Raw genomic sequence first — 27,911 nt, forward strand, 5'->3', positions numbered from 1 at the left:
AATAGTGCATGGCATCTACATAGGCTTGGTGGTGACCTAATAAGGATAAAATGAATGGCGAAGACGTCATGAACACCCAGTTCCCAAGCCAGGGGAATTAACAGTATGAGGGGGTTGATTCTGAAAATTGAACCGGGGCCGTCGGATCAAAGGCAAGCATTCTATCCATTTAGCCTCAAAGCTGGACTTCAATTTGCTAAACCTTAGGCTACCAACTCGATTGATCAGGTGTTGAGTATTGGCGGTGGCAGAGGCCAGGGCAGTAGCTTGTGAAGCAGCCTTGAAAACACAGCGGGCAGCTCCGTTGGCTGTAGAATGCAGCTCAAAATGCTTGATGTTCCCTAAACCAACTATCGAAAAGTGGTAGCCTAAGTCTAGTGCTAGCCCACGTCTTGATACCAGCATACGCCACTGATACATTTGTTATATGTCTTTTCACGAGAGTTTAATCCTGATGTAAACATGGTATGTTCACGCCTCCGTCGAAGAAAGAGTTGTGATTCGCTGAGCTTGTACTACCGACTTCCACCCCGTCAACGTCTCGTGTTCGGACGTACAGGGCTGCGCATCGCATACAATAACAGTGCGAAGATCTGAACTTCTGAATAAACGACTAACCTGGATTCTGTTCACTTAGGTTTTTTTTTTTTTTTTTTTTTTTTTAACACATTCACAATGCACTGCCTATGGTCACTTCTGAGCGGTTTTCCTCTTTTGTGCTTCACTACACGCGATGGTCCTACCTCTTGCTCCATTTCTCTCACTATGAATACTGACACTGACTGCTGCTGCAAGATGCAACACCTTATTTCCACGTTGTACAGACTGGGACTTTCCCTCACTACGATACGACTTCCTGTGTTACACCAAATACAGTAGAGACTATACGCGACACTTCCGGATGTATAAGCTTTTATAGCCTTGTTAAAATGGGAGACAAATCGCAAGTGGCGCTCCTAGTGGCTTGACCTGAAAATTCGCGCTAAATTCAACTATCAATGGAAATGTAAATACGGAAATGGATATATAAATTACGTCTAGAAAAAAAGTGTTACTAAGTTATTAACTTCAAAGTTGCTAAAGCAATTCTGGATAAATTAATGAAGAAATATTTAACAGGTTATTATACAGTTAAGGAATCACCCGAGCATTTCTCCACTCGTTTGTTAGTCTCAGTAACGTTCTTTATTATACAGTACATACGCGAAGATGTATCGCTGCCGTCACACTAACGTACATTCCTTTGCTCTCAATATTGTTAAAAGAATGAAATGCCAAACGAAAGAAGCAATACGCCCTATGGTTTGATTGCATTAAATCTTCAATATTCTCCCCTTTTATTTCGATCTTCACCTAAAAAAAAGTCCATGGCAGTCCAATCGGCCGAGCGCGGAAGCCATTTAACTGCCCAAAAACGGCTTACCCATCTCCCTGGAACTATGTATGTATGTATGTATGTATGTATGTATGTATGTATGTATGTATGTATGTATGCTCAGTCCGAAGGCTGATTGGATCCTCAACAGCTCCAGCACTAGCTGTCATGGATGCCCTAGCCATCACTAAGGGGTGTACTAGGAAAATAAAGAGTGAGGTAGTTTCCCGTTGCTTTTCTCATTGAGCCTGACGTTGCTAATACATTTCAGTCTGCCAAGCCTACTTAAATTAATGCACCAACCGATCCTATGAGCAACATTTTCACAGCATTCATAACAGGGACTGGCTGCATAAGGAATGGCATTACTAGCATCGCCCTTACCTTAGTCACTTTTATATTGTCAAAGCCAAGGCTAAGACTGTGGCAAATCAATGAAAGTAAAAAATTTTAAAAATGTTCTAGCCCATATCAGAAGACATAGCGCAATGTTAACACTATTTTACGTTTCACCAGCAAAAGCATTCTCCCTGAACAATGATAATTTAAGTGCTGCATTTTTATTTATTTTAGTTTTACGATTGGCTTTACGTCGCACCGACACAGATAGGTCTTCTGGCGACGATGGGACAGGAGGAGGCTAGGATTGGGAAGGAAACGGCCGTAGCCTAAGGTACAGCCCCAGAATTTGCCTGGTGTGAAAATGGGAAACCTACGTGCTGCGTGGCACGCTGAGTGAAATGCGATGAAGCGCCATCAAGACAGCCGCATTCACTGCCGAATACCCAGAGGAACATCTTCCAATAATCCAGGCAATATTTCCTCCGAGAACGGTAGCATTCCTCACCTTTCAGGCGATGAGGAAAGAACAATGCCGCCCCAAATACTGACAATAAACCGATACTGAAATATGCGCACTACTGTCAGATGAGGGTTTGCTTCCGCTCTCCTTAATGCAGTCACCTGCCAATGGACACGAAGGTTGAATGACGGTTGGCAGCGATTAGGGTGCCGGACCCCATAAATAAGTGTATAGCTTCTCTCCCGTTGCCATTTTTTGCTGCGCCATAGGCTAGGTGCAAAGAGGATAGAATAGGTGCACATCAGCTATTTCTTCGTCGGTATACCGAAACGGGGCATTCTCACTATACCGCAAACTTAGTAGCAATGATAATAATAATAATAATAATAATAATAATAATAATAATAATAATAATAATAATAATAATAATACAAGTTTCTTTACGTCGCACCGACACAGATAGGTCTTATGGCGACGATGGGACAGGAAAGGGCCTTAATTAAGGCACAGCCCTAGCATTTGCCTGGTGTGAAAATGGGAAACCACGGAAAACCATCTTCAGAGCTGCCGACAGTGGGGTTCGAACCCACCATCTCCCGAATACTGGATACTGGCCGCACTTAAGCGACTGCAGCTATCGAGCTCGGTAATAATAATAATAATAATAATAATAATAATAATAATAATAATAATAATAATAATAATAACCGCCTCTGTGGTGTAGTGGTTAGCGTGATTAGCTGCCACCCCCGGAGGCCCGGGTTCGATTCCCGGCTCTGCCACGAAATTTGAAAAGTGGTACAAGGGCTGGAACGGGGTCCACTCAGCCTCGGGAGGTCAACTGAGTAGAGGTGGATTCGATTCCCACCTCAGCCATCCTGGAAGTGGTTTTCCGTGGTTTCCCACTTCTCCTCCAGGCACATGCCGGGATGGTACCTAACATAAGGCCACGGCCGCTTCCTTCCCCTCTTCCTTGCCTATCTCTTCCAATCTTCCCATCCCTCCACAAGGCCCCTGTTCAGCATAGCAGGTGAGGCCGCCTGGGCGAGGTACTGGTCATTCTCCCCAGTTGTATCCCCCGACCAAGAGTCTGAAGCTCCGGGACACTGCCCTTGAGGCGGTAGAGGTGGGATCCCTCGCTGAGTCCGAGGGAAAAGCCGAACCTGGAGGGTAAACAGATGCTGATGATGATGATGATAATAATAATAATAATAATAATAATAATAATAATAATAATAATAATAACAGCGCTGTACAAGTCCCGTCTTTGTTCAAATACTGTATATGCGCATATTTTAAGTGGTGGCATAATCCAATTGTCTTGTTAATGAAGAGATCACCAAAAATATATAGGTACCGGTACTTGAGTTGTCGGATAATGAATTCTTTAATTTATGTGAATAAAAGTAAGCCCCTTTATACTGCAATAATAATAATAATAATAATAGTCCAACTCGTTGGCTGAATGGTCAGCGTACTGGCCTTCGGTTCAGAGGGTCCCGGGTTCGATTCCCGGCCGGGTCGGGGATTTTAATCGCTTCTGATTCATTCTTCTGGCTCGGGGACTGGGTGTATATGTCCGTCCCAACACTCTCCTCATCGTATTCAGACAACATACCACACTACCAACCACCACAGAAACACGCAATAGTGCTTACATCCCTCCATAGAGGGTTGGCGTCAGGAAGGGCATCCGGCCGTAAAAACAGGGCCAAATCCACATGTGCTACACAGTTCGCACCCGCGACCCCACAGGTGTGGGAAAAAGCGGCAGGAAAAGAATAATAATAATAATAATAATAATAATAATAATAATAATAATAATAATAATTTGTTGCCACTTTAGCGTGGGTGGATCGTCCACTGTATTTATTTATACGAGCCATGGTTGCTTGTAATCAATATTCTAGCTTTCGCTAGTGGTATAGAACCAGGGATTGTTAGTTCTCCTCGAGCACGCTTACAGCCGCACCTCCGACGCTGACAACTTCGTCGCTTGCTAAAGTCAGACGCGAAGTGATTTCAGATCTGTTCTTCCGTCCATTGGGAAGCTACACCAGAGCAACCACAACAAAAGCAGTACAGACCAAAGTGGTCGGAAAGTGGCCTTCTCGGAAAGAATGAAAGCCTACTGGAAAAACCAGAAGAACCCACAGAAGAACTGAATGAGTTATTTGCTTAACGCCTTCTAATATTGGGAGAATTAGCTCATAATAATTTGTTTATCGTCTACGAGATGAGATATCTCCTCGCTGTTATTAGGCATCGCCAATCTCTACGGCTTCTCCTATTATTTTTGCTCGGCCGGGTTGCTCGTCAACTTTACTTCAGCTCCCTGCCGACCTCAAAAAAGTCCATGGCCGAACTCCGCACTGGAAGTTTGCCATCCCGTAATACACTTAGTTCTTCCGTCATGTCCTTCACCACCACCACAACTACCACGACCCGCAACTTCACCCTACGATGCATCTCTCTCACAACTTTAACCTACTCCCATCCTTCGCCAGTCATGTCTTCATCTGTTCCAATACTACCCAACTCTGAACACCCCAGCCTTCCATGTATCCCACCTCGCTACTTCCAGCACCAGCGCATCACCGACGCACCAGCCTCAACTATTGCAACCGCCGCACAACCAACTTCGTCACCACCGCCTCAACCCACCATGTTTAGCTGCGTCGTTCGCGGCGTTGCTACAGCCATCACCGAACAAGAAGACTTACGTGAACTTCAAGCAGCAGGCGTCCCAGCTCGGCGGGCGTTCCGCATTCTGAACTCATCTGGTCCGACCACCTTAGTACGCCTCCATCTACCATCAGAAGACGCAGTCCATCGCCTCATCTCCAGTGGAGCACGCATCTACCGACGTCATCATCCAGTGGAACTCTCTCGCACCCCTCCTCGACCTTTCCCCAGACGTCCTTCCGTCGCTACCCGTTATCGCACCCGGCCAGCTCATCCTCATTATCTACCTCGACACTACGTACGCCCACCACTTCTCGCAACTCGTCCCTTCTTCCACCCACCTCCACATACCGATCTCTATCGACTCCTCACAACTTCCCTAAGTCACATCGCTGCAGCCCTACAACTCCTCAACCCATTCCTCCGCCCTGGCACTCCCGTTTAACACTTCACTCCTTCTACACACCCACTCTATTTCGCATCACCCTAGCCAAGAGACCCAACTATTCCTCCTCCATGACTTTGTAACATCGTTTTCCCATTTTCTCCTTCATCACACCTCACTCTCACTACACATCTCCCGGCCCGAGAGAGCGCGTCACGCTTTGAGGGGCCCACCCCGTCCGTCGGGCGGGGAATGAAAACTTATTCGACGACGACGAGATGAATCTTCGTATCGCATTTTTACGACTGGATGCCCTTCCTGACGCCAACCTCATCAGAGAAGTTAATGAGATGAAAGTAGGAAGGAAGAGGTTGAAATCCAGTGCCGATATATAGCCTACTCCTGTCGAATAGCACCAAGGCTTAACGTTCCATCCGACGGATGAATCTTCAACAGCATCGTATGCCCTCACTCCGTATGAACTCTGCGGAGAGGTTTGGAATTTAATCCAGGTTTTTGGCACCCTATCCAGTGATTATAAATTGTATACCAACACCTCTCCTACCCTGCCGGCCAATATTCTGATGAAATCTTTTTCGATCAATGGGACTCGAACCGACTAACCACGGTGTCAGATATCGTGGCCACCGGGTGCGCTCTATAATAATAATAATAATAATAATAATAATAATAATAATAATAATAATAATAATAATAATAATCTGTATCTCCTGTTTTATTACTGCGAGCCGTAGCTTTTAAGACATATTACGTAGGCCTACGTACCAATTTTAAATTACCGTAATCTAGAAAATGCCATCTACAATAGTCTGGTGATTAAATTATGTTAGTGTATTTACAACCTATTATACTGTAGTTGCTGTGGGCTGGATTTTTTAATTTAAAAAATATTATTCAGCAACGCTCGGAGATCAAACATCGATTTCAGTTCCCTCCAACAGGTAGCAGTACACTTCCTAACATGTAGGCCTACATAAAAACCAGCGTCAAACATTGTATAACTCTTCCCGGACTATAATTTTTCGTAATTAAATATTTCTCGTCTCGATCATGGCCACCAGGTGGGCGCTATAATAATAATAATAATAATAATAATAATAATAATAATAATAATAATAATAATAATAATAATAATAATAATAATAATAATAATAATAATAATAATAATAATAATAATAATAATCTGGATCTCCTGTTTTTTTATTAGCGTGAGCAGCAGCTGTTAAGACATTAGGTAGGCCTTCCTACCAATTTTAAATTACCGTAGTCTAAAAAATTCCATCTAGCCTGGTGCTTAAACGATTATGGTACGGTATCGGTAGTGTCTTTACAACCTATTATAGCTGCTGTGGGCTGGATTTTTAATTTTTAAAATATTATTCAGCAGTAGAGCCTCCGTTGCTCAGGCGGCAGCGCGCTGGCATCTCACCGCTGGGTTCCGTGGTTCTAATCCCGGTCACTCCATGTGAGATTTGTGCTGGACAAAGCGGAGGCGGGACAGGTTTTTCTCCGGATACTCCGGTTTTCCCTGTTATAATTTCATTCCAGCAACACTCTCATCTTTCATTCATTAATCATTACTCCAGAGGAGTGCGACAGGCTTCGGCAGCCGGCACAATTCCTATCCTCGCCGCTAGATGGGGATTCATTCATTCCATTCCTGACCCGGTCGAATGACTGGAAACAGGCTGTGGATTTTCATTATTCAGCAATGTTCGGATATCAAACATCGATTTCAATTCCTTCCAACACTTCCTGACATGTACATGAGAATCAGGGTCAAACGTTGTGTAACTCTTCCAGGGTCATGCTTTTTCGTAATCAAATGTCTCTCGTCTCACTGCCTAATAGACATTTGTCATTATAGGCCTACACACCTGCTACTAAATTTGCGTAAATCTGTTGCGTTACGAAGGTAACAAGTGCGCAGCGAATGTTGTTTCTGCTCGTTCTAAAAGCGCGCCCTATTATAGCCAAAATGTAAATAAACCTCCGTGAACCAACTAGTCAAAACTGTCTATCATAACACGCTCCTTCCTTTCAGCCATGTTAATTTGTACTCGTGTCTTGCGATTTTCAGGCGTTCACATTTTTTTAATTGTGGCTGGAAGGTCTATGTTCCATTTAGAATCCAAGTGACTACAAGTACTGTGCATATTTTGCAATTAACAGATGTTATGGCGTACGAAAATAATAACCAATGAGGCTGGGGAACAATACTGCAACCCCAACGTTCATTCTCCGCCTCCACCAACAGTTCACAACTCGTAAGTCCTCCACGCCACCCCCACCAGCTGGAACCGAACTCAGCCGAACAGTCCCCCCCCCCCGGGCTCTTGGTGAAGCTGTTGCTGGGGTTTCCTACACTGATACAATCGTTTTGACGTGGGCTGATCAAAGCATAAAGGAAATGTCACACTCAGAATAACACAATGTCACATATAGTTCAGTCAGGTTTATCGCATATTATCATGGTGCGATAAAGTATGACATACAGGCGTCAAAGAATTAAATCGCAAGAATTGTTTTCTTTTTTGCTCTTGCTACTATCTAGCGGAGCACTCCGGAAAATGATAATGACACACTTGTAAGAGAAACTGTTCAACGTTCTGAGAAACAGCTGACCTATATTGCTCTCCCAAACGAGTCCGAACAACTTTGAAGTGCCGATTCCGGAGCTGTTTATCTTAAAGAAATGCTTCCTCAAATATTGTTATCAGTGTTGCATCCAAGTGTAGAAAAGGAGTGTAAAGTGATTCCCATGTTTGCAGTTATATAAAATTTTCGCCATCAAAGGTGGCACCCGGTAGCTTTTCGTATTTCAAGCTTCTATGGAACAGCAGGTAAAAATCAGTGAACTTGAACGGCTGTATTCGGGTCGAAGTTGCAGCTGCTGTAAGAATGGGAATGCACTGGACAGTGAAAACATATGTGATACAGCTTCTCGGCAAACCTTGTTATAAGTAACAACGAAATGTTCGTAGATATAATCAGTAATTACTTGTAAAGTTCTTCAAGAGTCTTGCTCAGGTGAGGACAGGTTGTAGGCTACATATTCCGAGCAGGCCTTTCTTATACATGACTCCTTTTTCAATTTTCCTCATTTTCATATCTATTGTGTTAAGAAAGAGTTTGCATTTATATTATACTCTACCTGATTTAGATTGCATTGCATTAGATAAGATAAGCATCAACACTTTTTCTTGTGCATATCTTTCATTCTTTGAACAGTTGTACAGAATAATTAGAAAGACTGTATACATTTTTTTAGGTAAACAGCCGAAATGGAGCATGCAGATTTGGTGGCTGAGATGAGCCATGTGGAACACCTGAGCACTCAGGAGCGTCTCCACTTGGCTCGTCGAAGAAGGTTACAACAGCTGAAAGTCTGGAGCCAGAGGGAAAAAGAATGGATCAGACAGTCCCGAGGCGGTACCAGAGAAAAATCATCCAAGAGACGTCTGTATTTTAGTGACAGTGTTATGCTTTTGGAAGCAGCTGGCAGAAATGACATTGATGAAGGTAACCCATTAATTGAGAGGAATATATTGTTATTGTCCAAAACATCTTTGAACAGAAATGTTAATTAGTCTACATTGCTGTAACATTTCCTAGAAGATAGGCTATTTCACACTGGAGATGTGATCCAACTGCAGTCCTTCGTAAACTATTTATCTGTAGATCCTTGAAAGATAATTAACTAGTATTCTTTTTTGGTGTGACAGTAATAAGAACAAGGCATGAACTACCATTGGTAACAGGATGAAAGGATATGGAAAACAGGGCGTAAGTTACAGGACCCACTTGTGCGGACATGCTTCAAGTTGTTAAAGTTAGGATGAGAACACCTCTTATTATTTAATCCATTTGAACCATAACAATTATTCACATGTAGACCCAGATATCTCCTATTAATTTCTTGGAAAACAGACTAAATATATTTGTAAATATATTTGTAATAATATAACGACTTAATTAGGCCTACAAGTCTTTCTGTGTATTAATCATTGTCTCTGAATGATCAATTACTGTGATTCATTTTGTAATAGTGAACTAGAATATGGCAAATAGTATATTTCTAGGTGTATTGGGAATATTTAACCGTTACCATGTCACAGTTTTGGCTTGTATACTTCCTATTCCAGCATGGTTGTAATTTAACTTACATCATTTATGCCTTTACCTTTCAGGTGAACTATCCCTATCACTGTAAGCACTTTTGTCCAAAAAAAATTCTGATATGAATTCATTATGTCACCTACGATTCACTTCAAATTATCCTTCTCTTTATCTTCTATATTTGTTTACAAACTGGTGGAAATCAACTTTTTTTTCTAATAACTCTCTTTGACTTTTAAGATTGTGTTCAATTTTGGAATCTTCTTAAATTGTTCAAGCAGGTCCTGAGGTCCAGGGTTAGTAAGGTACCAGGTTACTCGATTCTCGACCAGGTCAGGGATTTTTACCTAGATCTGAGGGCTGGTTCAAGGTCCACTCAGCCTATGAGTGAACAATTGAGGAGCCATCTTGCTTCATAATCTGCAGTCTTCGGGTTGAGCAGTTTTGCTTTGTAGGCCAAGACCTGTCAGGGCTGTAGTGCCATGGGTTCATTTTAGAGTAGGCCTAAATTAGAAGAGCCTCATAATTTATCTCTTACTTGTCACGCATATGAAATGCGTTTTAAAAGTTGTATGTTACAGTTCTGTTAGTAGGTGCCAGTGAGTTAATTTCTATAAGCCTTTGTCCTAACTGTTTTACTGTTTTTAATTGCACAAAGTACTATAAATAGAACTACACAAAGGCTCGAGAAATAAGTAAAACTATTTTATTTCTGAAATGTTGTTATTGCTGGGCTGAGTAACTCTGACAGTAGAGCGCTGGCCTTCCGAGCCCAACTTGGCAGGTTCGATCCTGGCTCAGTCCGGTGGTATTTGAAGGTGCTCAAATACGTCAGCCTCGTGTCGGTAAATTTACTGGTACGTTAAAAAACTCCTGCGGAACAAAATTCTGGCACCTCGGTGTCTCCAAAAATTGTAAAAGTAGTTAGTGGGATAAAACCAATAGCATTAATTATTGAAATGTTATTGTAAACAGAATTCTGAATCGGTGTTTAAGAAGAGCTTTCTAGATAGAAGAATCTTTAAACCAATCTTTCCAAAGCTGCTACTTCTTTTTCTCAACAATTTTAAAAAGAATTTACTTCTAGAAAATATATTTTATTCTGAATATCTGGCTGAATAGTGGGATTTTTACTAAATTTGCTGAAGTCCTGGGTTTGGGACGAGATGTTTGTCCTGTGTCTGTAACATTCCTGCAACTTTCACTCTGCACAGTTTACTTCCTGGTGGGAGGGAATAACAGCCAAGTTGCTTCACCACTGGCTTCTCATCAAAGCAGTGGTAGTCATTGTCATAACATTGATTCTCTCACACTCTCTTCTTACCCCATTGTCCACTGGTGGACAGTGGTCTTACATGGCTGTCAATATAATTAATGCATAGTGCCATTGATATGGAACACACTACGGGCTGCTAGTAAGTGATGATACTCTTTGAGCACGTCATGGGTAGCTCTTAACTTAACCCTATCACTAACAGTGCTTTCCTGTAAACCAGAATCTAATCACTTACTGTCAGTAATTTTGTTACATAATCTAAGCATCACTGTTAGTAATTTTGTCACCAGCAGTTACTCTTTCCAGTGAACCAGAATCTGACCTCTCACTAACAGTAACCATTGAGTGTCATACCTGGAGGCATTATAACCAACAGTAATGTTGTCCACACCATAATAAGTGCCCTGTGCATTCGTTATATTGGCTTCCAAATAAAACCATTGTCCATCAGTGTGCTTGAAGGAGGCACCTGAGTGAGGAAAGACAGAGAGACAGTGGTATGATGTCTATGTTGTTACAATGACAACTACTCTTTGAATTAGAGCCATATCTGTGAGCCATAAGTGAGAGTAGAATTGTTGCTAGAGTTGAATATCATTAAAAACCAGAACATCTTGAAAGACTAGAGATAGGCAAAAAGGGAGGTAATACTTTATATAATTTCCAGTGATGGGAAGAGTACAAGAACCGAGTGAGTTGGCAATGCAGTTAGAGGTGCGTAGCTGTGAGCTTGCATTCGAGTTATAGTGGGTTCAAAACCCACTGTTGGCAGCCCTGAAGGTGGTTTTCTGCTATTTCCCATTTTCACACCAGGCAGATGCTGGAGCTGTAGCTTAAAAAAGGCCACGGCCACTTCCTTCCTAGTCGTAGCCTTTTCCTGTCCCATCGTCACCATAAGACCTATCTGTGTCAGTGCGATGTAAAGCCAATTCTAAGAAAAAACAGTACAGAAAAAAGTAATTGGGCTGAATTACTGTTACCTGAGAAATATATTACTCAGTTAAAAATTACTTTTTCAACAAGTAATCAGTAAAATTAAAATTACTTTGCAGAATACTAGTCTTAAAGAAATCACCGACTTTTTTTGCATGGGGCTGCAATAATACAAAGTTTGCTAGGAAAAGATACTACTTCATTTTTCTTTTCTTTTCTTTTTTTTTTTTTTTTAAGCAAAGAGACATTAAATTACCATCATCAGTTGGTGAGATTAAACAGGATACTTTGAAACTTTACCATCAGTTTTATTTTAGTTAATTACTTTTAGCGTTTCAAATAATTTGCCATTTACTCTGCAAATAAATTAATTGGTTCTTAAGATTGTCATCGCTAAGCCTCAACGTCTTTGTATTTGCAAAGATGCCCTATAGGGGCACTTAAAGGAATACCTGTGTTTAATTTTAAGAACGTCCTTGGTATAACTATGATGTAATACCAAAGAATGAGTTAGCTGGAAAATTTGTAATGTCCAATAACGGACCATTATATTGGTATTATAAATTTACTCATTCAGGACAAATATTTTAAATTCCCTATGGGAATTGGCATCTGTATTAATTAACTATGATGTCTTTGAAAGTACTGAAGAGGTAAGAAAGTATCTCATCTAGAAGTGGTGAAGTTACTGGTTGTTGTAGTAGAGCTGAAATAGTTATCTCCACCATATTTTGTATATCCCAATTTGTGTTTCCGTGTAATACATGTCAATTACGAGAATGTAATGATTATACAGTTTTATTTCAAAGAGTAAGTTGCAAGTATATTTTATAAAAGATAACGATTACAAGTAAAAATCACTAAGATGTAACCGTTACAAGTAATTTAATTACTTTTGCTCAATTTCTTGTCAACTCTGAAGATTATCTAAATTTTCTCTTCTTGTAGTAAGAAGACTGCTGATGAAGGGTGTCAATCCAGACTCTACAAATGAAGATGGATTAACAGCATTACACCAGGTACTGTGCTATGCCTTACAAATGTAGATTAAGAAAATCATGTTATAAATTGTACAAGGTCTGGATTTTTAAGTTTTGTTAGTGGCATTGTGAAAATTGGTGGTCAAAACCCTGAAATTGTGGATGGGTCCGGTACACAAGCTGACTGTCTCCAATTCGGGTCTCAGAAATTTTGTAACCTAAAGGGCGAATTCCAAGTGTCCAAAAATTAACTTAGATCCAAAAATTATGATTTATCGCAATTTGTAAGCAATTATTAAATGCAAATATTTGCCAAGCGCTACAACTCTCTTGCCATGGTAGCCATGTTTATGACATCATAGTTTATCCCTTCAACTTGTGGAAGGTCAGCCATGATGAAACTGTGACGTCACGAGCCAACATCTGACATTTAGATGTACATAAAAACACAAACTAAGCACCCCATTGGTTACAGCAGAAAATGAGCACTTAACATCGCATAATTCATACTGATGATATAAATTCACCATACAAATCACAGTGAACCATTAAAATAGTGGAATTTAATAACAAAGGAAGAAAACATCCGAGATCGCTTCGATACCGATCGAGTGCCCGAGCATTATGGAGCAATTTGTGGTTCCCAATTTACGGACGTGGGTGCATGTTTAGGAATCAGAAACGCATGTACGAACGATATGAAACGATACGTGATGCAGAGTTTAGGAGAAATCCTTCCTTTATGCTCGCCAGGGACCCACCGACCCACCCAGAAAAGTGTTATTACCCACACAGAAAACGGAGGCTACATTGCATTGCAAGTTCACACAGTAGCAAGAATAGGAACTAGTGTGTTCAAATGGTATGCACAGAAGGTTATTTAGGTATCCATTTCACGTACTGCCGGCATCGTCTACGAAGCCAGCCAGCATTAATTTGAAAGCACTCGAGGTTAGTTTCATCTCGCTTTGATATGCAATCAAACTCCAAAAACACACATAAATCCACCTTGAATGTACGAATCATTCCTTAATTAGTTAACTACATAATGCCGCACAATGGGCATATACGAGTCATTAATTAAATAAATATAACAACTTGAATTGACAGTAATGGCACAACTGTCACGACCACGTGGTAATTGCTGCAGGTAACCGCTCCTCCATCTTTGATCTACACATGCACACGAGAAGTACCAACTTAACGAAAGTAACCACTTGGTGATTGCCTTCAACCCCTAACGCCAATATTTAACTGTTTATTGATGAAGAAAGTGAATCATATGATTACATGTCACAATGTTTATTTGCTATGGTTATGCATGTTTTGTCCATAATCCATTATGAGCCATGTATATGTGTATATTCAGATGAACCCCAGCTCATAAGGACTGCGAATGTTACACCCCCTTCCTTCCACGAGGAAGGGTTGGCGGTCCATGCTTACGTCACATTCTCGCAAGTGTACCACATGTGCTGTCTGTAGAGGTACAAGGGGTGGTGTGACGTCATACATATGACATTTTTCTTGTCCACGGTGAAACGTTAAATAATTAAGTTGGCCGGGCATGAGCAGTACCAAAAATTCGTATTTAGTTTTCGGATATTAATTCCCTGTCTCTTTCACACCCTGTGAGTTTTCGGATATTAATTCCCTGTCTTTCTCTCACACTCTGTGACATCAGGTATGATGTCATCACCCCTCCATCACCAAGTAAACATGGTTGCCATATGCTCTACCAGTCCTATATTGTGTCCTCTTCATTGTTCTATATGTCAGGTAATAGTACAAAAACCTAGTATTTTCGCACCTCTGCTCCTTCCTTGTACCCTATTGAACATATCTAATAGCAATTGATGGCACCTGCAAGTGAACTGGAGATAGTCGGCTTGTGTACCGTAACCTTGTGGACAGTTTCAAATACCTAGGGAGTGAATTAATGCAGAATACAAGGCTGGACGTGGAGATGAGCAAGAGGGTGCAACAGGGCAATGCATTCTACCAGAGTGTAAGGAGCCTTGTCTGGAATAACAAAGTTCCAAGGAAGTGTTAAGAGATAGTGTACAAAATGTATTATACTCTCGTATTTACTTATGCAGCTGAGACCTGGACAATGACAAGTAGGGAGGAGAGTAGAATTCAAGCCAGCGAAATGAAATACGTATGAAGTATGATAGGAAAGAAAGAGTGAGAAATGAAGATGTTAGAAAGGAAGTTAGTATAGACAACCTAAATGAGAGAGTTGATAGGAATACACTAAGATGGTTTGGGTATTTAAAGAGTATGGAGGAGGAAAGAATACCAAAACAGAGATGAAGTTCAAGGGAAAGAGAGCGAGAGGGAGACCTAGAACAAGGTGAATCAATTCAGTAAAGAGGAATGCAAGGAGAAGAAACCTGGGATGGGACAAAATGATGGAAGAGGAATGGTGGAAGAAGAGAGGAAGGTGGAGAAGTGCGATAAATTCCCCCACCTGGCAGGAGCTGGATAAGGGGAAAGGAAGATGATGAATAATTACTTGGGGAACCTTATACTTATTAATTACTTACAAAATAAAATTATGTGACCGTTGATATCGCGCATGCACCTATCTTAAGCCTCAAGGCCTGACAATTAACATCTGTTCCATCCGCGGTGACTTACGAATGGAAGTGCTGTTGTAATGTTTCAAAGTGGTAGTGCAATTGTGCTTTAGTTACATATTTACTGTATGGCTCCATAATGAACAGTTTGGTAATGAATATGCAGTGATTCAGAGAACTCGCTTGTCTGTCACGACTGATGTTTGTAGCTAGCTGTTACTCGTGCCGTACCTACAAGCTGCTGCGACTTCTCGTCATACGCAGATAGCAGTGGTGTATGCTGAGTCCAAGACGTGGGCTACCACTAGACTTAGGTTATCCCTTTTTGATGGTTGGTTTAGTGAATGTCAAGCCTTTTAAGAGTTTTGAGCTGCAGCCAATAGCCAACGGAGTAGCTTGCTGTGTTTTCATGGATGCTTCACAAGCTACTGTCCTGGCCTCTGCAACTGTCAGTACTCAACACCTGATCAGTGGAGGAGATGGTAGTCTAAGGTTTAGCAAATTAAAGTCCGGCTTTGTGGCTAAATGGTTAGAATGCTTGCCTTTGGTCTGATGGCTCCAGTTCAGTTCTCAGAATCAACCCCCTCTTGCTGTTAATTCCCCTGGCTTGGGAACTGGGTGTTTATGGCGTCTTCGCCATTCATTTCATCCTCATTAGGTCACCACCAAACCTATACAAATGCCATGCACCATTATTATTATTACAAATTTAGAATTTTACAGCTTTACCGGAGGTCGTACGTATCGTTCACTGGTTTATTAGCTTCCTCGGGAGATCAGTGGTGGCGACTGACCCATGGTCACGGGTTCGATTCTAACCAGCAAAAGAGAACACTGCACCTGAAAGATTGTATTTCATTTTAGCAGATCTACCTATAAAAAAGACAACTATATTGCATTTCTAACAGCAGCCCTGCAATGTCTTCCTACAAGGATGTACTGTAGAAGTAATGGAAGGGAAATGTCAGCACTTTGTTATCTATGAGGTGAGGAAGTATATACAATGAGGAACGCATGACTGTTAGTAAGCAGTGGTGATCTGATAGACCAAAGCCTAGCATACCTATCCCCCCAGTCCCCGCACCAATCAGGCATACATCGGCAAGCCTCCTGAGGTGGGTCAAGGGGAGAGGGATGCAGAATCTGGGCTGCAAGATCTGTCTCTGATGCCTTGCTCTCAGATATACGTGCAATGTTTTTTCTCATTGCTTTCAAGTTTTGTAAATGGAACAGTGTGTCAGATGCTTACATTATAATGTGTTTTAGATTTCCATCATTCTCATTTGAGGTTTGGGCTTCACTGATAGCCTTGGTAGCCCTCAATATACGCCACTGGCAGATAGTATATGTAATGATTTGCTCTTATTTTCATTGTGTAAAATTTTAAGATCTGTGTCGACGTCTGTGAAATGGTGAGAGCTGTCGTATACGTGTTATCCGAAGTCTGAATGATGGATTGTACCTAACAGAATTTTTATGTTCTTTGGTGTGGAAATTTCATTTTGTTTGGCCTATATGTTGTGTTGGAGTTTGGTTCTTGACATTTGAGTTCATAAACTCCTGATGTGGAGAAAGGTACTTTTTGTTTAAGTTGCATTTGCTGATGTGTCTTTGTAGTGTGTTATTAGTTCTGTCAGCTATTTTTAGACCTTGTTTTTTGAAAATTTTTGGTCCTTGTACCTGTTATTGTATACACAATATTGAGGATTATGTCGTCGTCATCATCATCATCATCATCATCATCAACTTCTTCTTCTTCTTCTTCTTCTTCTTCCTTCCAAGTATTGGGTCAAATGTCCCGTTACAGTCTTGCATTTTCTCTTCATCGCTTATCTGTTTCTCTTTGGTTGGTAACATAGGATCGCCTTTGGTAGTCTTCCAGATTCCATCCTTGAAGGTGACTTTTCCAGTTTTCTTGGTAATCACAGATGAAGACTACAGGGAAAGAATGTGCTTTATCCATTCTGTTTCTGTCAACTAGGTCAAAGGCTGTCTTAAAATTAGCAAATGCATCCAGGAGATAGTGGGTTTGAACCCCACTGTCGGCAGCCCTGAAGATCGTTTTCCGTAATTTCCCATTTTCACACCAGGCAAATGCTGGGGCTGTACCTTAATTAAGGCCATGGGCGCTTCCTTCCCTCTCCTAGGCCTTTCCCATCCCATCATCACCGTAAGACCTATCTATGTTGATGTGGCATGAAACAAATTGTAAAAAAAAATTTAACAAATGTTATACGAATTTCCAAGTTCTGTGTTTTTCAATGAACATTTTCGTGGTAAAATAGACTTCAGCACATGAGCATCCCTTTTGAAACACTTGTTCTTTTCCAATTACATTTTTGTAATGCTTGAGTAGTTTTTCTTTGACAATATTAGCATAAATTTTTTATCCTGAGTTGAGTATAGTTCTCTCTCTTTAATTTCTATAATCTTTCACATTTCCCTTCTTATGAAGAGGAATAGGTATTGCTTTCTGGCAGTTCTTTGGTGGTCTGTTTCCATTGTAAATTACATTTATAAATCTAAGAAACCTTTGCTTGAAGATGTCACTTGAGTATTTGAATATGGTACCGGTACCAAAGTTCTGCATTTATTGACTCTTCCCCAGATTTTTTTCTATTTCTAAGTTTTCTGAGTACTAGCTCCAGTTCTATGTATTTGTTGTTTCCAGGTATGGTTTTTCTTTGTTTCCTTAATAATCATTTTTCTGTGTCGGGTGGATTGGTGGTTTTCTTTTGTGATTTCGTATATTGTTGGGATTTCATTTTAGAAATCTGTTATGCTCATTGGTGTTGATATTGCTCTCTGTATTATTGTAGTCAGTCCTGCCAGTTTATGCATGTTCAAGTGATAGGTTTCGTTGTCTGTTGTGTGTGAAGTCTGAGTGGATTTCCTGTATATTTTCTATGACAGGAGGTTGTTTAATAATGTTATTTGCTTTACATCCCACTAACTACTTTTACAGTTTTCGGAGAGGAGGTTTTTTTTTCCGGTTACGGTACACATTCACGCTATCTCCAGTTTACTTGTAGGCGCCGTGATATGCTATTAGATATGTTCATTAGGGTACAAGGAAGGAGTAGAGATGCGAAAATACTAGGTTTTTGTACTATTACCTGCCATATAGAACACTGAAAAGGACACTATATAGTTGCTGGAAGAGCACATGGCGACCATGTTTACTTGGTGACGGAGGGGTGATGACGTCACAGGGTGTGAGTGAGAGTGAGAGAGAGAGAGAGAGAGAGACAGAGACAGGGAATTAATATCCGAAAACTAAGTGTGAATTTTCGCATTATCATAGATGCATATTATGTCATCTATGTATCTCCTCCAGTGTAAGATACCTTTAGATGAATGGTCGATTAAGAAATCGTTTTCACGGTTATGTAGGAATATATTCACTATTATTCCTGATAAAAAATGAGCCCATGTTAAACCTTTCCTTTTTGACAGTAGATTTTGTCATTGAATGCAACATTTTTTTGGTTTAAAGTTGTTCCTAGTAGGTATTCATTTTTATTATGTAGTGTAGAGATCTGGCTGATCTGTTGTCTAAAACTTTTGAGCATCATTGTCCCTTGTTCTACGAGATTACGAGTAGTCAGAAGATGTCATCTGTCTTATGAGGAACAGTGGATCTTTTTTATCGTTTCTGACAGTGACATTTCTGTTTTAGATATCTTTAAAATTATATTTTGCTGTCAACTATGCTTTTATTCCTTCAACTACTGGTTGCATTTTAAAAATCTGTTTTTAGCTTATAAGGTTTCTATTACATTATTTTGCTTTTTAGGGGCCGATGACCTAAATGTTAGGCCTCTTTAAACAACAAGCATCATCACCATCATCATCATCTTGCTTTTAAAACAATGGCTTCTTGTTTTTTTATTACACTTAAATTTATATTTTAACCATTCCATCAAAATAAGGCATTGTGAATTAGATCCGGTCATTGTAAATTCACAATCATTTTCATGCTAGTCAGTAGGTAAATTTTAATTTTAAATTATAATTTCATTTCATCTCATACTATCAGGGGCCGATGCTCTAGATATTAGGCATCTTTAAACAGTCATCATCATCATCATTACGATCTGGATAGGATATTTTTCTTGAATTTTATCAGATTTCATGTTACACACATGATCTTCATTTATTTATTTTTATTAATTAATTACATCTAGCAGGTTGTTATTAGGAACTGTTTCTTCTTTAACATCTTGTTAAGTGTCCAAGTAAATGAAATCATGTAACTCACGGGGCTGGATGAATGTGTATGATTTTTGCTGTTTTATTTAATGTTCACAAGATTTTGAGAACTAATTCCTATGTGTTTCTGCAGTGTTGTATTGACGATAATGAAGAAATGATGAAGTTACTGCTGGAATATGGAGCTAACGTCAATGCTGAAGACAGTGAGAAATGGACACCTTTGCATGCTGCTGCCACATGCGGACATCTACATTTGGTTAGATATCTGATTAGTAGGTGAGTATCTGAAACTTCCAAGGAGGCACTACGCTCTGTATATCACCGAGTTACTTGCAATTTGAAGAGATAAAAGGCACTTCTAGTGGTTTAAAGTGATGTGTAGTTTAGAGCCAGGATTACCTACTACAGGATGTAGTATACCATTCAGCCAGCGACTCGATGCCAAGCTTTGGGCGGTGGTAAATAATCCAACATTCTAAAAGGAGCCAGCGGCTTCAGACAAAGGAGCCCCTTTTCTTCAGGTTAGGGACAGCCTCATTGAAATTTGGCAGTTTGGTAGAATGCCTTTGGGTGTGGCCAGCCCATCATAATAACAACCTACGTGAAGCATCAGATTGGATCCAGGCAAAGACCGAGGGAGTACCCCAGAAGCGACATTCATCTCTTGCATCTCCAAGGAGGTACAAGAAGTGGATGGAGGTTAATGATCCATTGCCTTGGACAAGGGTGATTAGTAGTTTAGGGCACCAATAATCCCCATTTTTGAGATATTCATGATTATTTATATATAACAAGTCTGTACAGAGTTATCCTCCATTTACAACAGACCTATGAATGAACTAAATAATGAATTACATGAATAGTTGTTTAATAATTGCACGACTGATCATATGGCAAACGGCAAAGTTATATACATGTTAAACCTTGGTTGATTCAGCGTGTTTTGTCTAGCTAAGACCGTTTGCTGATTCAACCAACTTCCCTCCCATATGCTTGCTGCGCTACAGTGCCGCATATCATTACATCATTGCACTATTACACTGCAGTATTCACACACAATAACTCTCCTCTGTGTCCAAGTGTGTCTTGCTCACTAATCATATGTCCACTTCCTTTATTGTCTTTATATCTAATTCCCTCACTTCACTTAAATAGACACTTAATTTACCTACCCTTATCTACTCTTTTCCTGTAACTTCCGTATACACATATTTCTAACTACAGCTAAGTACTTGCTTACATTACTAGGATTATTCCATTAATTTTTCATCCATCTCATAATTTTACGATCATTCACATTCTGATTTAATACTAATAGTTCACTATTACTAAAAAAAATTTCTTCTAATCACTATAGTTTCGTTACATACTTTTAAGAGATGAAATCTTCTTATTTCCCCACACAACACACATCTTGCATTGTCCTTTTCCCTTATACATCCCTTGTTTTTGTGGATTCCCATCATCCACCATATAAGCCCTCTTCTTTCTCTTCTGTTAACATTACCGTATAATCCTGAATACCACCCGCACTTTTTCCCCCAAAATATTGGTTCTAAATCTTGGGTGCGTCTTATTCAAGCTGTTCATTCTCGTAAATATTTACTACGTTTACATGGAGTATTGAAATAGATTTGAGTACGGTTACCGTACTCAATATACCACATGTAAACGGGCAGTCAGTCTTATTGTGTTTTAGTTGCGTTCTAGAAAACAAGATAGATTTTTCAATATGTTTACAGTGGCATGTAAATGCAAAATGTAAGGTAATCAAATATGGTAAATCAAAGAATATGGGTAAATATGAAAACCGCTGCTGCGGATGCTCGATCGTCATTTGTTTCACAAGTGTTGTTGGCATGCTGGGTGCGCGAATAGCTGATCTCGTGGGATATCATACTTTGCGAGAGTCGAGACTGTTGGTTACGGAAGTCTACCTCGCTCACATCTGAGTTCCATATCTGTCCTGTGATAGTGCTGTCTCGATAGTAAGCGATGAATTCAAAACGGTGTCTGCGGTCATTTACTGTGCGTGATAAACTTAAGGTTGTAAGCGAAGCTCAAATATACGGAAATCGTGCCGTTGGCAGAAAGTACGATATTAATGAATTGTATATTCATGATTGGCAGAAAAAGAAGGAAAAACTTCTAAAAAGTAACGGCGATCGCAGAGCGTTCCACGGGCGGAGTGTAGTGTTTCTGGAAATTGAAGAACTGCTCCACAAATTTGTGATAGAAAAACGTGAGTTAGGATGTGGTGTTTCTAGTGAAATGTGTCAATTGAAAGCACTAGAGATCTCAAAAGAACTCAAAACACAGGGTTTTACTGCAAGGCGCGGATGGATCCGAAACTTTTATCGGAGAAAGTGATTGTGCATTCGGAGACGTATGTCTATTTCAACAACGTCTCCCTGGGGCATATGAAGAAAAATTAATGGCCTTTCAGCATTGCATTATTCATTTGAGGAAGCAAAATTCTTATTTGCTGTTGCAAATTGGGAATGCTGACCAGACACCTGTCTATTTTGAAATGCTGTTGAAAAATACAGTGGATACGAAGGGTTCTAAAAGAACAGGTGGTAACAAAAAGCAACGATGCTTGGTAATGTTGTGCGCATTAGCGGATGGAACCAAACTCCCTTCATATGTGGTTCTGAAAACGAAAACACTTCCGAAAGGAAACTTGCTGTCCAGTGTTACTCTTAGAACACAAGTCCGGCTGGATGGACAGTGCATTAGTTAAGGACTGGGTGAAGTGCGTTTGTCAACGTCACCCGGGAGCTTTGTTACAAAAACGAAACATGCTTGTGTTGGACAGTTACTGAGGACATACAACTGACGCCGTAAATGATATGATGAGGAAAGGAAAAACCGATCTTGCGATAATTCCCAGAGGACTCACTTCTATTCTACAGCCTTTGGATGTGTGCGTGAACCGGCCTTTCAAAACTGCAATGAAATAGTTGTACACCAAATGGATGTCTGATGGTGATCACGCATTAACACCAATCGGATGAGTGAACAGGCCTGAAGTGGGACTAATATACAGCTGGATCAAGACCGCATGAGCGCGCATTCCCAACGATCTAGTGTCCAAAAGCTTTAAGAAATGTGGAATTTCAAATTCAGTGGATGGTAGTGAGGATGACGGTTTGTGGAAAGATGCCACCAACAAAAGTTCCTGTGTTGAAACTTGAGATGACGACGGTGAATTGTGAATGATCTGAGTATTGGATCAATTTTATTTATGATTTTTGTGATGATTTTATTAATTGTGAGCTGTTGAATTTATATTTGTAGTATATTTGAAAAAATTAAATAGGTATGTAAGTTACATGATTTTTATTTTTTTTCTGTATTTTGCTGTCTCAAATTTAGGGTGCGGGGCCTTATTCATTGGTGGGTGGTATTCGGGATTATACGGTACTTATCCTCACATTAGTTTCCTGGCTTATCATATCGTCCCTGCTCTGGCAAACTAGCGAAACTGACAAACTAAGGAATCTGTAGTTCTGAAGTTCTGGTCTAGATTTTGTTATTTATATATTGTCTACCCTCTGGCAAAGTCTCACATCTGCAGCTCATTCTGTATGCCTAACATATAAAACCAATAATTAAATATAAAAATTGATTTGACATGAGTAATCACAACTTCTTTCAGCTCTCCTAACATTTTGACAATTTTCAGATTCGTTAGTTTGCCAGAGCAGGGACGATATTAAATACCGTGAGGGTCGGCTTGCTCCTGCACTCAAGACTCCAACAACTGTCTTTGAATATGCTTGACCCTTCGTACAATTCTCTTCCATAGTATAGCCTCTCCCCTAACCATATCTATCTCCCAATAATTACCTAATCCTAAAGATGTCTACTTGAATATTCTCATCACATATTAGTCTTGCACCACAATTTGCTGTAGAGTATGGCAGTTCCATTACAATTTTGCTAAACTTGCTTACTATTTGGTTCAGCATCTCACTCGCCTCTTCTACTCCCCATATCTCAGAACCATATAACATTCTGCTCTTTACTACAGCTTGAAAAACCAATTTTTTAATCTCATAGTCTATATTAGGGAACTTATTTTCTAAAATCTTTATTACTGAAGGTGCTGCTAGGCCTTTCCATTTTGCTTATTTGGTGAGTCCATTTCCTATTGCTACTTATATAATATATTCCTAAGTACTCTAATTTATTAGTTATCTCTATTTTTTCTTCCTTTATCATCCATTGCTCATTTGTCTCTCTTTTTCCACCCTTCTTACATATCAACACTTTCGTCTTGCCAATGTTAATTTTCAATGACAATTTTTGAGAGAATTCTATCACCTTATTTATACTTTTTTTTCAAGCCTCCCTCTGTTAGTGTCATCAGGAGAACATCGTCCGCAAAGATCAAGCCCGGTATTTCTAGATTTCCTAATACTGGACAAGCCCATCTCTCTCCACCATGTGCCTGTAGTATATCATTTATAAATATCAAAAAGAGAATTTTTGATAATTTGCACCCCTGTTTCAACCTCATATTTGACTATCAATCCACATACTACTCCATCATCTACTCTAATACTGCAATATACCCTTTCATATATAGCCTCAATCGCCCTTCTCATCTTGTTCGACCACAAACCTACTATGTTGGCGTAGCAGGGGAAGAGGTGATATTCCTACATGGCACATCCCAGGTGGCGGATAGGGGGGTCCTAACCGGCTTTCCGGCGGACTTGAAGGAAATAAAATACCTCTCACGGACCAAACACACAACCGCCTGTGGGTGGGGGACTCAGACGAAGAATACACCCACGGTATCCTCTGCCTGTCGTAAGAGGCGACTAAAAGGGGCAACCAAGGGATGATCAAATTAGAACTATGAGACTGCTTGTAATTAGTACCATCACACAGGGAACACCATGGGTCGCTTTTACTTGCGCGTAATACCACTATGTTAGGTACAACATAGGTTTGTGATTAGTAGCGACAGTGTGTGGCTCAGGATGCATTTTACAGTACCTTTGATTACAATACAATAGATTTATTTTGTCTGGCAAGATTAAGGCCATTAGACCCTCTCTTCCATCTAACCAGAAAATACAGTTTCTACATGTGCAAAATTGAAATAAGTACAATTGAAACATCTTGCAACTACGTATGAGCAACACCATGGGATGAGCGACACCATGGTTCTGCCTTGCCTATGCTTAGTACCCACTATGTGAGGAACACCACGGGATAGTGTGACTCCCTGTGGTTAGTCCACTTATGTGAGAAACGCCATAGGTTTGCATTGCATGTATAAGTTTGCTTTGCCTGTAAATACGGCTGCAATGTGCGAAACACCATAGGTCTGTGTTACATGTGCGAATTTCATTACCTGTGAGTAGTACCATAATGTGTGGAATATCGCGAGTCTATGCTACTTTTGATTAGTACTGCAACATGACAAATAGCATGGTTCTATTTTCCTAGCGATAAGTACCATTATGAGGGGCCGATGACCTGGATTTAGGACCCGTTTCGACTACAAGCGTCATTGATTCAGTATTGTGCTTTAGAAGCAGTCCATTGGTCAGTAATACTATTGTTTAACACTAGTTTTTGGGAATGTGGGGCATTGTGGGTCAGATCCACTGATTGTTTTAACTTCATATTGATTCATTCATTCTTCGTCCTCACGTTTCCAAATTCTGATCAGTGGAGGATTATGGATTTTTAAATTGTCATAACATTTCGTCTTATTTCGTACCATTAGGGGCCGATGACCTAGATGTTAGGCCCCTTTAAACAACAAGCATCACCATCATAATAATCATCATCATCATCATCATCACCATCATCATCATCATATTGTTTGACACTCCTAACCGGGCCAGCTTCTCAAACAATGCCCACCTGTAAACTGTGTCGAAGGCCTTCTCAAAGTCCACTGCGGCAAATAATTTACCTTCTTTCCTTTTTAAATATTTGTCTATTATTGTTTCAACTATAATGATATTATTGGTTGTTCTTCTCCCTTTTCTGAATCCACTCTGGAATATCGTGAGGATGTTGAACTCTTCTGCCCACTTCATCAACCTTCTTGCTAAGATTCCTGTATATACTTTGGTGAGGGAATCTAATAGTGTTATTCCTCTATAATTACTAGGATTACCTCTATCCCCATGCTTTTTATAAATTGGGCAGATTATGCCCCACTGCCATTCCTTCGGAAATTCTGTAAGCTCAAATATCTTATTATATACCTTTACTAGAGTTCCCAGCATTTGTTTACTTTTAACTGCTACTTTCCAAAACTCATTCGATAAACCACTTAATTCCCCTGGTTTCCTACATTTGGCTTTGCCCATCACCTCTAATACTTCGTATTCTGTTATCTCATCATCTAAGTAAGGTATACTTGTCTCAACACCCCATGCCACATCCAGACACCTCTCATTATTTTTCCACACCTGTTTTCCTTTTAATAATTTCTGGAAATAATCAACCCACTTTTCCTTATTAATTTTAGATTTTACATAACCTTTCTCCCCTCTATTTATTCTGTTAATTCTACTTACCTTATCTTCCTGATTATTTTTACATTCTGTATTAATCAGCCGCGCCTGCTCTTTCTGCCAAAGTTTCTTTCTTTCTACTAATAACTCTTTATACTCCTTCCTCATTGTACAAAACTGTTCCCTCATCTCCGTATACAAGGACGGTTTGAAAAGTTCTCGGAATCACCACTAGATGTCAGCTCTAGAGCAACGAGGTTCCCACGCAATAATCACACACCCTTTGTGAGTGAACACGTGGCGCATCAGTGCTCTAGCTGCAGGAGTGTGGTAGTGACAACTCTTTGTTGTTGTTCCCACGTAGTGATTTGTGACAATGGAAAAAAACTGAGATTCGAGCAGTGATTAAATACTTTGTAAAGAAAGGTATGAAAGCAAAGGAAATTCATGCCGACTTTCAGAACACACTGGGGGACTCTGCTCCTTCATTTTCAACTGTTGCCAAGTGGACCAGCGAGTTTAAATTTGGTCAGGAGAGCTTGGATGATGATCTGCGTAGTGGACGGCCAAAAAGTGTTACAACCCCAGAATTTATCGCAAAAGTGCATAAAATGGTCATAGAGGATCGTCGACTGAAAGTGCGGGAGATTGCTGAAGCTGTAGGGATGTCTTCTGAATGGGTATATTATATTTTAACCGAAGAATTGGGTATGAAAAAATTATCCGCAAGATGGGTGCCGCGGCTCTTGACATTGGACAATAAACGCACCAGATTGGAAATGTCCGAACAAAGTCTGGCCCATTTTCAGTGCAGCCAACAAGATTTTTTGTGCCGGTTTGTGACTACAGATGAAACTTGGGTCCACTACTATACCTCAGAGACAAAACAGCAGTCAAAGCAGTGGAAACATGCTGATTCACCACCACCAAAGAAAGCAAAGGCAGTGCGTTCGGCCAGAAAGGTCATGGCCTCAGTTTTCTGGGATGCAAAAGGCATTCTGCTGATAGATTATCTTCCTACTGGCCAAACAATTATGGGGCAATACTATGCAAACCACCTAGGCCAACTACAGGAAAAGATACGCGGAACAAGGCCTGATTTGGCAAGGAAAAAGGTCATCTTTCATCAGGACAACACTCCGCCGCACCAAGTGTTATTGCAATGGCAGAACTTCATGAACTGGTGTACGAATTGTTGCCACATCCACTTTATTCACTTGATTTGGCACCATCAGACTTTCATCTATTCCCCAAGCTGAAAATTTTCCTCGTTGGACGGAGATTTTCTACAAGGGAAGAACTGACAGCCAAATTGAAGAGGTATTTTGCAGGCCTGGAGGAATCTCATTTTCGAAATGGGATCAAGGCATTGGAACATCGCTGGACCAAATGCAATAGTCTACAGGGAGACTATGTTGAAAAATAAAAGCAGTTCCACCGAGGTAAGATACTTCATTCTAGTACATTCCGAGAACTTTTCAAACCACCTACGTGTACCCTGTCTCCCTGTAGGCCTTCAGGGTTCTAATAACTTCCAGTCTCTTGGATTTGCATTCCTTGTTATACCATCCTTCTCCCCATCTCTTTTGTTTGTGTTTCCTTTCCACTTGGGCTCTGCTCTTAAAGGGTTTCTGTAACAATATAGCTAAATCCACATTCCTACAATCTAGTGCTACTTCGATACTGCTCTTAATAATTTGAAATTCTTCCCTTTTTAGATATGCATTTATTTTATTTTTGGTGTTTTCACATCACTTGTATTTTTGAACTATAGTACTCTTCACTTTTTCCCTCCTTCCAGTAACGTTCTCTTCTCCCTTATGTCTCCTTAATGTAACATAAATTGGGAAATGGTGTGACTTCGCCCAATTCTTTACTTCTGTCTCCTTTAACATCTCCAATATATCTCCTGAGCACACCACTAGGTCAATTGTACTCCCTTCCTGCATTGTAATGTATGTCGACTCTCCTCTTTCATCCCCCCTCCACCATCCATTTGAGATAAATAGGTTTTCAGCAGCACATAATTCCAAGAGTTTATTCCCAT

At 40.2% G+C, this 27,911-nt stretch overlaps 1 protein-coding gene across 2 annotated transcripts in view; it reads left to right on the forward strand.

The window, feature by feature from the left end:
• Positions 1–7,734: 7,734 nt before the first annotated feature.
• Positions 7,735–27,911, forward strand: part of MYPT-75D (Myosin phosphatase targeting subunit 75D) — a 53,799-nt gene continuing 33,622 nt past the window's right edge. For both annotated transcript variants that reach the window (XM_067135879.2, XM_067135880.2), the window contains exons 1-4: positions 7,735–8,298; positions 8,540–8,790; positions 12,545–12,615; positions 19,504–19,649. In XM_067135879.2, coding sequence (XP_066991980.1) covers positions 8,553–8,790; positions 12,545–12,615; positions 19,504–19,649 — 455 coding nt within the window. In that variant the 5' untranslated portion in view covers positions 7,735–8,298; positions 8,540–8,552. The remainder of the gene's footprint in view (positions 8,299–8,539; positions 8,791–12,544; positions 12,616–19,503; positions 19,650–27,911) is intronic.

The sequence above is a fragment of the Anabrus simplex genome, chromosome 1, assembly GCF_040414725.1.
Source record: "Anabrus simplex isolate iqAnaSimp1 chromosome 1, ASM4041472v1, whole genome shotgun sequence".
Classification (NCBI taxonomy): Eukaryota; Metazoa; Arthropoda; class Insecta; order Orthoptera; family Tettigoniidae; genus Anabrus; species Anabrus simplex.